The sequence below is a fragment of the Trachypithecus francoisi genome, unplaced genomic scaffold, assembly GCF_009764315.1.
Source record: "Trachypithecus francoisi isolate TF-2019V2 unplaced genomic scaffold, Tfra_2.0 Lachesis_group0, whole genome shotgun sequence".
NCBI lineage: Eukaryota > Metazoa > Chordata > Mammalia > Primates > Cercopithecidae > Trachypithecus > Trachypithecus francoisi.
In genome coordinates this window covers 64326845-64339512 of record NW_022681453.1, presented here as the reverse complement: position 1 = coordinate 64339512, position 12668 = coordinate 64326845, and the positions used below count along the sequence as shown (strand labels likewise).

The following is a 12668-nucleotide window of genomic DNA, read 5'->3' as shown; positions in this document are numbered from 1 at the left end:
TACTTTATACTCTTGCCGTTAATTTTCACAGAAAGCAAAAAAAAGCAGAAATAAATGACAATAGGGGAAGAGATGAATGGTCATTCAAAATGTGCATTTGTGAATCTCAAAACCAGGCCATGGTGTGCCATGGAACAGAAATCTTAGACAGTCCATCTGTCTTGCCTGGTAACACAAGGCACAGTAATGTGGCCAGGCCTCTAGTTCTGCTGACATGACGTGCTGATGATAAGTCTTGAAGGCTTAGATTCAGTAGAGCCACATAGAATCACAGGGGTCTAGTGAATGAAAAGCTTCTGCAAGCTTATCAGCAGAAAGATAGCAGAGAGGTTCTGCTTCTATTACCAGTGTTCTGAAGACGTTTATCACCCAACCTTCTGAGAACAGTAGTTTGACCCACACCAAACACTTCAGAAACAATGTCAACACACCCAAGACCACAGCCAGCAAGGAATTTTCTGAGATAAGATTACAACCTTTTCCTTAAAGGGATGCCAACCAAGTTAGTCGATCTCCTAATATTCCCTGAGTATAGCAACCGTATGAGTTTTGTTTCATACCAGAGAATTTTAGAAGCTCAATTTTTATGCTTCCAAATACAAATGTTCTGCCGCTGTTTTCCAAATTATGCACAAAACTCTAGCAATATCTAAAAAAGTTCCAGCAGGGTCAAGGCTCAGAAAGCCTGAGATTGGTGCCCATGAGACCAGCCATTTGTAACTACTGGAGACAGCTGTCTATTGGCAAAAGCATCCACTCACCTTTCCTTTCCTTCCTTCCTTCCTTCCTTCCTTCCTTCCTTCCTTCCTTCCTTCCTTCCTTCCCTCCCTCCCTCCCTCCCTCCTCCCTCCCTCCTCCCTCCCTCCCTCCCTCCTTCCCTCTTTCCCTCCTTCCCTCCTTCCTTCCTTCCTTCCTTCTTCTGTCTTCTCTCTTCTCTCTTCTCTCTTTTCTCTTTTCTTCTTTCTCTTGCTCTGTTGCCCAGGCTAAAGTGCAGTGGCGTGATCTCAGCTAACTGCAACCTCCGCCTCCTAGGCTCAAACTGTTCTCATGCCTCAGCCTCCCAAGTGGCTGGGATTTTAGTCATGTACCACCATGCCTGGCTAATTTTTTTTTTTTTTTTTTTTTGTAGAGCCGGAGTCTTGCCATTTTGGCCAGGCTGGTCCTAAACTTCTGGCCTCAAGTGATCTGCCCATCTCTGCCTCCCAAAGTTCTGGGATTACATGCATGAGCCACCAAGCCCGGCCATATCCTTTCACCCTGTTTCAGGATTTTATTTCTTCTCTGTTGTCTACATGTAGGCCAGAGGGCCTCCCAGGTAGATTAGACCTCTAGTCTAGGTGTAGGGCAAAGTCATTATAGGAAAAGGTGACTCAGTCTTTGAGTAGATATGAAAAGCCCCTGTAATACTTTGTTTAAATACCTAGTCCTGTGTTTGATTTAAGTATCAGTATGCAAACTGGCACTGTCAGGGGACCTATGTGTGGGCGAGGTAGAGCTGGTCAGGTGTTCTCCCAAGACCACGGTGATGATGAGAAGCAGCAGCATTCACAGAGACAACTCACCTTTGATTTGTTCAGATGCTAATGGTATCACTTCTTGCTTTGAAGTGTCTCACGTTCATTTCTTTGTATTCCCTGTGCACAGCCCTAGTGTGGCTTTCTGGATTCTAATTCCTCCTTCCCAGGGCTGTGCTGTATATAGTTGCCAAGATTAATTAAAAACAAAGCAACAACAACAAAAACCCTTTTTATGTCATTTCCCAGTAGTCTCATAATAAAGTTTTTACTCCTCTGGTTTATTATTGAATGTCCTCACAAATTTTTCTATCCAGGTTCTCTTTCTCCACTAATCTTTATTTCACCCAAAGGATCTATTACTGGCTGTTAACCTATTTTTCATTTTTCCTGCCTCTGTGCTTTTGTTCCTGCTGTTTGTCCCTTTTGGAATTCCTTCGCCCTTCTATTCAGATACAGCTCTTCCATTAAATCTTTTCAGATCAATCCCGCCTACACTGATCTGACCCTCCTCTGAACTCTGCTTACTTGTCAGCTAAAGTCCATACCAGCCCTCTGGCAATTAATCACATACAGCCTTGTGAATGTATCTTTATTTTGCGTGCTCAATCTTGCTTTTTCATTTTCTCTCTCTCTCTCTCTCTCTCTCTGCTTCTCTCTACCATTGTGTATGGATGTCTGTATACAGCTGGATAAGAGGTCTATGAAAATAAAAATCTGTCTTATATATCTTTAGAATAGATGAGCTAATCGGTGCTCCATGACATAATTGTTACTTAGAAGTTCTCACTGAGGATCTTGATTTGCATGCCGATGCTCCTGTGCAACTTTCGAATGTCTGGGGATCCTGGCTTTCTCAATACTAGCAGAAACAAGAACAGCATCCCCAAGCACTGAGAGCTAGGAAGACATCTGAAGTGGACTTAAAGGGCTTTCTTTTGAATAACTCAAAACTGTTCTCTAAAGCCAAGATAGGTAGATTCTAATACTGATCTCCTCCAAGTTTAATGAGTATTCAGAAATCAAGGATTTAGGGAAAATTAAATAAAGTTTGCTCAACGTGCTTTTCCTGCATGCCCACATCTGCCCCATGCCTGTTCTTGCCTCTCTATTCTTCCATGGCAGTGAGGCTTTCCCTGGACTTGCTCTTCCTCCAACCTCATCCCTAACCCCATATTCAGAGGGAGCCTAGAGAACTGGGCGGGAGTAGACATGAAAGGCCCAGTAGTGTTTGTTTGTTTGTTTGTTTGTTTGTTTGTTTGTTTTGAGATGGAGTCTCCCTCTGTCACCCAGGCTAGAGTGCAGTGGTGCGATCTTGGCTCACTGCAACCTCTGCCTCCTGGGTTCAAGTGATCCTCCTGCCTCAGCCTCCCGGGTAGTTGGGATTACAGGCATGTGCCACCACACCCGGCTCCAGTAGTGTAGTTTAGTGCTCAAGTCTGGCTGTCTGGAGTTCAGATTTCACCTTGCCCCTATGAGCTGCATGTCCTTAAGCAAGTTAACTCTTTAAGTCTGCAGTTTCTTCTTCTGTAAAATGAGGACAATAACAGAACCTACTTCATAGAGTTATGCGGAGAATGAAATGGTAGTCCACATAAAATGTTCAGGCTATTGCAAGCATATTATGTGATTGAAAACAGTCAATATATGGCATACGGCTTACAAACAATATGCTGAGATTTTAAAAACAAAACCAGACAAACTCTTGTTCTCCAATCACTATGCCTTTAAAACAGTACAGGAATTCTCTATACTCTGTCTTGTTTCTTACACCCATGCTCTTGCATCCTCGCTAATTAGGCCATGGCCCCCTCCATTCCACTACTGCTGCTTTTTTCAAAGTCACCGATGATCTCCATGTTGCTCAGTTTTAAGACTTAATTCTTAGGTCATCTGTCCTGACCTATCAAGCAGAATTGGACACAGCTAATTTCTCCCTTTGTAAGACATTTTCCACATGCAGCTTCCAGAACACCTCACTCTTCTGGTTTTACTCCTACCTCACTGGCTACTTTCTTGTCCTCTTGTCTTCCTGCTTCTGGCTTAGTCCTTGGACTCTGTCATTATCCATATCCACACTCCTCACTGATCTCACCCAGCTTCATGGCTTCCAACCCCATCTCTCCTCTGACAACTCCGCAATTATCTCCAGCTCACTAGCACTTTCTCCCCTGAGCTCCAGACTTGATGGCAAGCTGCTATTCAATTTCTCCACTCAGGTATCTAATGGGCATCTCAAAGATGTCTAAAACTAAACTCCTATATTCCCTTCCCCAATCCTGTTCCTTCTGTATTCTTCCACATCTCAGGAACCCTGTCCTAACCTCAGACCCAAAACCTGAGTTGCCTTTGACTCTTTTTTCATATCTCATGCACAGTCTGTCAGCAAATCATATTGGCCCTTCCAGCAAAACATCTCCAGAATCTGATCACTTCTAACAACCACTAGGACCACCCTACTTCTAAACCACCAACGTCCGTCACCTGGAATAGTGCAGTAGCCTCCCAACCAGTATCCCTATTTCCACTTGCCCTCAATATAGAAACCAGAATGACCTTTAAAAATATAAGCCATATTTATCACTCTGGCTCAGAGTCTTCCAGCGGGTTTTCACTCCAGGTAAAAGCCAGAGGCGTAACACTGGCCCACCACATGCTTGTTGACCCAGCTCCCGGCAGCTTTTCTGACTTCCTTTCTTACTGATCCCCCCTGGCTTACTCCACCAAGGCCACCCCAGGCCTTGCCTTGGGCCCTTTGTGTTTGCTCTTCTGTCCAGAAGGCCCTTCGCCAGATGGCGTCACCACCACTAGGCCTTGGCTCACATGTCATGTCATGAGACTGTCTCTGACCAACTGTTCAAGCTGTACCCTCTTTTCCAACCCCAGCATTCCCTAATCCCTTTCCCTACTTTTTGTTTTGATGTGGTACTTCTCACCACCTGTCATACTTTTCATTTTGCTTATTTTATTGTTATAGTCTATTATATGTGTCTCCCGCCAGAATGTAAACTCCACGAAGGCAGGAGTATCTGTCTTCTGCCCACTCCTTTATGGAATGGTGCTTCATACATTAAAAATTGAGTGAGTCAAACATTTTCTTGCTGTTCTTGATAGGGTTCTCTGGACTGGGGTCTACAGCTGGCCTGGATATTCTGCCTTGTGCGCTAGCTTCCTGAGGATGGAGCTGTCTCACTCCCAGGTTTGCGGCCTGCCTTCACTGCCTCTGACATGGCTGTGTCTGTCCCTTTTCCTCAGATGTATACTCTCATTCCTCAAGTGAGAATGGAGGCAAGTCCGAGTCTGTGGCCAATCTGCAGGCCCAGCCCTCCCTGAACTCCATCCACAGTTCCCCGGGTCCCAAGCGCTCCACCAACACCCTTAAGAAGTGGCTGACGAGTCCTGTGCGTCGGCTCAACAGCGGGAAAGCAGATGGAAACATCAAAAAGCAGAAGAAAGTTCGGGATGGTCGGAAGAGCTTCGACCTGGGATCTCCCAAGCCTGGGGATGAGACAACCCCACAGGGTGACAGCGCTGATGAGGTACTTACATGGGGCCCCAGAGTTGTCCATCAGGAGGGCCTTCTGACATGATTCCTTCCTCAGGTTTTGTCAACTAGGCCATCTCAAATCTCCACTTGTGTGTTATCTTGAGCCTAAGTGATTTGGATTCATTTTATTCTTAAGACATTGGCCAGTTTGATTTGTGGTCGATTCAGAAACTGACTAGCACCTAAGACATCTAGCAGACAGAAACCATTTGCCAGATTTGGAGATAGGACCTGGGCCTGAGGGGAGTCATTTGGTCATTAGTTCCCTACCTCTACTAAGGACTACATTAAAACCAGCTAGACCTGTTTATATTTAGAATAAAAGAATAAAGATTGTTTCACTTTGGAAACAGGACTGTGCTGGAAGATTATAACTGTTTTCAAGTCTCTTGAGCAGTGCCACACATCAAAAAGAATACACCTTCCAGAGTTACTCCAGATGAACAGATGAAGATTACAATAGGCAGGGTCTCAGCTCAAAGAAAAACTTTAATCAGAAAGTCAGCCAATGATTAAATGGGCCTTCATGAAAACTAATGAATACCCGTACTGGAAGGTTTGAGAGACTGTAGCCAGAGTTAGGCTGGACGAAGCTGAGATTCTGTAACCAAAAGACACTGGATATGTTTTGGTTGGGGAAATGAGATACCTCTTTTATTTGGCACACAATCCTGCTCTAATCACTGATGTTGCTAAGAACTTCTTTGTGATGTGTAACCGGACCCCCTCTTGTTGTGATTTTATGCTACCTGCCATTTCTCCCTCTGGAAATGGCAGCTGAGCCTGGCGGCATTTTTTACAAAAATGTAAAAGTTAGGCTCTCTCTGACTACTTCCAGCTTTTTATTTTCTTGCTAATCAATAAGATAGATAGTTGCTTGTTTTGCTTCTTTTTGGGGTTGTGTGTGTGTTCCCCATTGGTGCTCACTCTCATTTGAAATAAGCAGGTGTATCCATGTTTCAAAAGAGGAAATTGTGACTGAACAGTTAGGAGTGAGTTGAGAGAGGAACTCTCCTCCTATGTATTATTTTTGTTAATGTCAAGTCCAGAACCACTGGCATGTTTAGCTTGTGACACAGTAACTAATGCTGCTCTTTTGTTCTAGAAGAGCAAGAAAGGTTGGGGTGAAGATGAGCCGGATGAAGAGTCACACACACCCCTCCCACCGCCTATGAAGATTTTTGACAACGACCCTACACAGGATGAAATGGTAGAACTTCTTTCCTTTCTCACTTAAAAGAGCAATGTGCAGGGGGTGATTTTGTTTTTTGTGTGTGATGGGGGTAGTCGTACTCTTTCTCCCATGTTATCTCGTCCTCCGCGTGAATCCATGCTGATGTCAATTGTGTCTCTATTTGGTAGGTGTCCCTTCCCCAACCCTGGAGGTCCAGCTTCATTCTAGGCAGTGGAGGGGGTGTGTGCAGAATTCTCAAAGTGGGAATCTGCCTGGTGTCTTGTCCTGTTGATAAAGGGTAATGGTTCTGTCTTTGGAAGCAGCGCATCCTAAAAGGAGCAATTCCAGGTAGTTCCAGTCCACAACCATTTTGTCATACCTGACTGTACAACCTACATGTTAGTTGTTTTCCCTATACCTAACTCTAAACTCTAACTAATGGTAGCTACCAGTCAAGCCCAGTGTTGGTCAAATTTTGCAATGACAGTATGAGGAATGGAGATGCTGCTAAGGGGAAGTTATTGTCAAAGGTGGACAGACCTCATATGCAAAATTGCCCGTCTTTGCTTTGCAAGATTCCCTGGCCCACTGGCATGCAGAGGCTCACTGGTATTTTATCGATGCTCCCTGTGTCTCCAGTCACCCGGTGATCATCCCAATTGTTCTGGAGCAGAAGCGTGGGTTAGATGTACTTCCAGGTACTGACCGAGGCTTGGGGCAGCTTTGTGTTCTCCCTCACTTGCCACTCAGTCTCCTTGCAGCCCTGCTTTCACGTCACTGTGTTTTTCTTGCCTTAAGTGTTGCTGATTCTCTTCGACTCTAGATGTGGAAGTGGCAGTTTTGGGTTTTGACTGTATATCACTTTCAATTTGCTTTTTTGAGTGCTGTTTTGTTGCAGTGGTGGTAGTGGACGCAGCGGCTTGCCTACCTGTCCCTCCAGGCTGTCCTGTGCTCTCTGGTGCTCTGTCCTGTAGTGGGACAGCCTCCCTCCAGGAGGTGGCCCAGCAAGTGTAAGCAGGAAACAAATCTCTGTAGTACCATCGAGCACACAATTCAAAAAGCACCGTCTGCGGATGTGTCCTTTCTGGTGACATCTCAGTTCTTATTTTAATTGTCTCTGCTTTGCATTTGAATTGTTAACCCACAGACATTAACTGAAGTCTTCCTCTGGAAGGCTGGAAGGACAGAGTCTAAGGACTCTGAGATGTGGCAGCTGCCCCCATGATGTGACTCACCTAGTCGTGGCCTCTCCTAGGTGATGTTGGTGGCCCTGTCTTCAGGGCCAGATCTTTGACTCTGGATCACTGGGAAGAAACATAGTAGGAAGGCCGGTGTTATGCCATCCTGCGTTTCTGAGACAGAAGTGCTGGTGCTTCACCTTGAGATGGGAATGAGACCCTGCCTACTTGTAATGTATTTTATAAACAGCGATCGTGGCCTGGGGAGTAGGGTGCCCAGGTCTCACACAGCCCTCTGTCCAAGGGCACTGCTTGCATAAGGTCACCACCCTCTCTCTCTAATTCCCTCAAACACAGCTTATTTACAGAAACGGATGTTACATTGTTTCTGGATAATTTTTAACTGAGAATTCTGACTTACCTTTATTTGTGTAGCCTTTTCCTTATCCAGAAATGGGGCAGATGGCAACAGTTTCTTTTCAGATACATGAATTCTCCTTATTCCTGCTTGTTTGATTTCTGTATGTTTTTATCAATGTTTGGGAGTGGGATGAACTTCAGAGCATCTAGCAAATGGAGTTGGATTTATTACAACAATTTTTACAACACTGTCAAAGGAATTTTTAAAAGTTCACCATTGTAATATTGTGCACTTGCCTTCTCCATGTTTCCTTCTAATCTTTTTCATATGTGTGTACGTTTTACTTTTACAATTATAATATGCATATGATATGTCCAATGTCTTATTTGCTACCGTTTCCTAAAATTGCATTAATTGTTTTCTTCCTAGCTATAATTTTCATAGCTGGAGAAAACTTTGCTTATTTTCTGTTCTATAATGTGTTTGATTAGCCTGTTGGGGACATCGTAACAGGGTGTTTCCACTGTTTGCTACTATGGCTAATACTACTACATACAGATCACTGTGTATATAAAGCATTTGTTCTTTTGACTTCTGTCCTTGGAATAAATTCCCAGGAGTAGGACTACTAGATTAAAAAGAGGATAATTTGATTTTCCACATAGATGTAAGCTTTTTCCTGCATTCCCCAAGACAGAAAAATAATATTATTATATCTTCCTTAATTATAATTATTTTCCTCCCATCTCAGAAGCAAAGACTTAATAAAGTAACTTAGATTAGATGAGAAGCTTCATTTTTGAAACTTTTCCTCTAACCCAAGGGGCACACTTGAAGGAGCCTATGTCCTGGCTTTGGGAATACCACTGCCGTCTGCTCTGATAAACTGGAAGTAAAAGCACACACGTACTGTGGGGGGTTAACCATTTCTCCCCCAGTTTCTTCTCAGGTAGAAGAAGGAAGAAAAAGCCAAACAAAAAACCACCATCCTTCAGTGAGCAGGAAGCCCCAAACCATTGACCAAACAACCACATGGACAACTCCTTATTGCTGGTGCAGGGGAAAGGGGACACAGGGAGGTCCTGGAGTCGTCTCTCTTTGCTATGAACAGGATATAGTTCCTGGCTGCTTCAGGACTCCTGCTAAAGTCTTTTATTACTTCCTAGTGTTCCAGTTCAGGGGCCTTATCAGAGCCAGCTATGCTTTGTGGAGGGGTAAGGGTATATGTGTGTCAGGGGCAGAGGGGGAGAGGAAGAAAGAGGGAGAGAATATAGGAAGGGAGTATCTAGCTTGCTGGTCGCTAAGGGTCCTGCCCCTAGCATTTTTGCTAGACACATAAGGATCTATATTTAAGGCTATAGTAAAGCAAGGACCGTTTCCCTTTTTTGGACACACTGGAGGCTGAGTTTATTGAATCCTTCACACCCCGAAACAGCAACGGGCAACTGTGTAGTGGCCAAAGTCTTGTTTGCCCACAGAGCAGTAGCCCCCACCCTCCAAGCTGTTGCTGTCAGTGGGTGCAGCCCTGGCCTGTAGGCTTCCCAGGAAGTCAGTGATTCCTCCTCTCCCCTCTTTCATAGGCTTGCCTAAGGATAGCCTAGTCCCATCCATTTGCTGCTGGCTAGAATTTCTGATAAGGGGTTGGGCAGGCCTGTATTACACCCACACTCTTCTCCGTCTATCACCTGTTCCCTCTAAACACAGAACTTTGCTTCCCTTCCCTGCTTTGAACTTTGGACTTTCTGTTTTACTTCCTGATCACTGTTCCTTATTCCTTGCTAATCTGCTTTTCCTCTGCTGCTCGATGTCTTGCAGTCCTCTTTGCTAGCAGCCCGGCAGGCTTCCACTGAAGTACCTACTGCTGCAGACCTTGTCAGTGCAATAGAAAAGTTGGTCAAAAACAAGCTGGTAAGTGGGGGTCCTGGAGGCAGTTCTGTGTGTGTCTCACCTCCACGCTGCTCCAGCCTTGCATCTGTCTGCCGTTTTCTCCTTTGCACCTGTCCTCATTCCTCCTATGTGATTGCAGCTAATGATGGTTTCTAAAAAACTGTACCCCAGAGTCCTTTCTGACTTTGTTTGGGAATGGGCATAGGGAATTAATAGATCATTTGGGGGCTGCAGCGTTGATGAAAGTTGAAAACTATCCAAGACAAACTTAACTCATTGCAAGTCTGATCCAGTGGCCCACAGGCAAGTGGCATTCAGTCAGCAATTGATATATATTTGGTTAGCCCAGAAGCTAGTGCACTGTGATGCTGAGACCCAGAACACACTGACTGGATCTTTGATAGCACTAGGAAATTTTATGGGGGACCTTGGGTAGCCTTCCAGCTTGCAAAGTCTCTCAAAAGTAGACTGCTGATTATAAAGGGGAATGGGGAAAAGTGTGTGGATACCTCACCACAATAAATTAAGAGAGCCAGTGCCTAGCCCTACCATGGGGGGAAAACCTGAGCATAAGCCACTGGCAGCCTGTCTAGCCTGTGACTGTCTCATTGACCCATCAGCCGATTGGAGGGATAGGTGATGAGTCTGAGCAGGTTTGGGGTTTTGGCATAATGCTGGTGCAAGGGCCCTTTTTGGATAGCTCATTAGGATAGAGCTGTTCCTCCACTCTCATGTTTTTGCATTTAAGTGTATCACCACAGAATGACAACTGGAAGCATTTTCCTTTCTTTCACTCTCATCCATATCACCCATTTAGCTTTTCCTGCAATTCTCATTAGGATAAATTGTCTTTGCTTCTGCCAGACTTCTGTTGGGCAGTCTTAGTAATCACTTGGCCCAGGAGCTAGAGGAAAATGGTGGATGCTGTCTATGGAAAGCTACCTAATAATTTTGACTATAGTAACTCCCTTTTCAAATATCCCAGCATATCCTGTATAAATAAGGTTTAATACATATGATTTTATTTTTTTCCTGCTAAATTTTCCTTTCTAATTAAGAAAAGAAAAAAACCCTGCTGTTTTTAGTACCTAGTGTCAAACTCTTGAAGGTTGTCCATTTTCCTGCCATCTCTCCTTTTCCTACCAGCAGGAGTTAAGTATCTTGTGGGCAGTACGTTGACTTTTCAAAGACCCCTCTCTGATATTTCTCACTTGCTCTCCCTTCCTCTCCACACCAACCCATATACACTCTTCATTCTACAAATGCTATATTTAATATTTTTCTTAGTCATCCTTTTTCTTTCTTTTTTGCATTTTTTCTTTTACCATCTGAGCCTGGGCTCTGACTTCATTCCTGGACTATTGCAGTAGCCATTGCCTGCCCTTTCCCCACCCAGTCTGCCTTCACCCCAAATTAGTCTTCTGTAAACACTGCTTATTGCCTCTCTCTTGGCTGCATAAGCAGTGGTCTCCAATGTGGGAGTGCCCTCAGGTACATAAGACAATTTACTGGGGTATGGGAAGAAAATATTAGAGCCTCTTTATATCATTTTAAAATGGTTTTGTATGTGTTTTCTTATGTATATAATGATAGTACAGTAGCATAGATACAGAATTTATAGACAAGTTACATGTTTGGGGGTACATGAGCAAAATTATTTTCAATGACAGAGATATATAATCAAAGTTTGGGAATCACTGGCCTATACGTAAAGTCCACGCTTATCTAATATTCTGATATTTTTGTAGCCTGTTCTCCAACCTACCTTTCCAGCATCTAGTTATTTATTTGGTTGATGAACTCTGTTCTAAACAAATTATTTTCTCTGCTATCCTCAAACTCACACTTGGCTTTCTTCCCTCCAAGTTTTTGTTCATATCGCCCCACTTCTCTGGAATGTTCTCCCTCTTATGTTTGCTGATCTAGAGCATAATGGTCATTCAGGGTCCTCCTCAAATCTCTCTACAGGGGCTTCTCTGACCAGCCCAGGCCAAATTTCCATTGTAATCCCATGGTAATTATTAAAGCCACATACTGCCTGTGACAGCTCTTAAGTAGCTCTGCAGCATAATTTGTTAAAATATCTTAATGTCTTCATTTGCATTTTACCTCCCTAGCTAGATGATAAGCCATTTAGGATATTACTGTTTTTTTTCTTTTCTTTTTTTTTTTTTTTTGCTCTGTTAGTAAAAAAAAGTCTTTTATACTTATTTTTATTTTTATATTTTGGATTATCTTTTGCCTACTACTACTGCTAAGCTTTGCACTGCTGACAGTCTCTGGGCCACTAATACGTGTGATATGTGGTGTTAAACATGGCTAGGTGTTAAACATGTAAGCAAAGACATAGAAAAGTCCCATCAAAGCAAATTTTCTAGAGAAGAGGGGATGTGGGATGGCATTGGTGTTGATTGGCTTTATTATAGGCTCTCAATAAATGTCGAATGAACGTCCTTTCTGTGGTGAGTTTGCCATAATGAAGGATTTAACTTCTTCCAGCAATAACTACTCTTGAGGACCTACAGTAAGCCCAGAATTAGAGCTATCTTTGGCTTACCATGTAAAACCAAGCTCACGTCACAGAAAGGAAAGAGGAAGCAGTGGTTTGGTTTCTTAGAATCTTCCTACCAAAAGTTGATTCTTGGTCCTTTCCACCACTTTCTCTTTCTTCCCTTCCCACATAGGGTAGCAATGTAACAATATTAGGTTGATAATATCTCAGCCATGCTTGAGAGCACTAAGTTGTATTTTCACCTTCAAGACTCTTAGTCCTATTCCTTATCAGTTCTTCAGCTTAGAAGAAGAAAAGATCCAAAGCCCGTAAAAGCTCTGGAGTATTTATTTGACTAAGTACAACTGTGTGATAGCTGCTAAGATAGTGAGTATTATCACAGGCTTGGTTAACGAAAGTACAATGTGCAGATAAAGAGAAGCAATAGTATTCAAGGGTATTCAGACCACACACGTCATGAGCTGTGTGTAAATAATGCATTCTATTCTTTCCTTT

General features: G+C 43.5%; 1 protein-coding gene across 9 annotated transcripts in view; it reads left to right on the top strand.

Moving 5' to 3' along the window:
- LOC117083390 (kalirin-like) overlaps positions 1 to 12668 on the top strand; it is a 141280-nt gene that overhangs the window by 44560 nt on the left and 84052 nt on the right. For 3 of the 9 annotated variants that reach the window (XM_033210977.1, XM_033210981.1, XM_033210980.1), the window contains exons 2-3: positions 4770 to 5053; positions 6170 to 6271. In XM_033210977.1, coding sequence (XP_033066868.1) covers positions 4770 to 5053; positions 6170 to 6271 — 386 coding nt within the window. Of the gene's footprint in view, positions 1 to 4769; positions 5054 to 6166; positions 6272 to 9323; positions 9327 to 9589; positions 9683 to 12668 lie in introns of all 9 variants that reach the window. The other 6 variants (XM_033210976.1, XM_033210979.1, XM_033210978.1 and 3 more) reach the window with 3 other exon arrangements.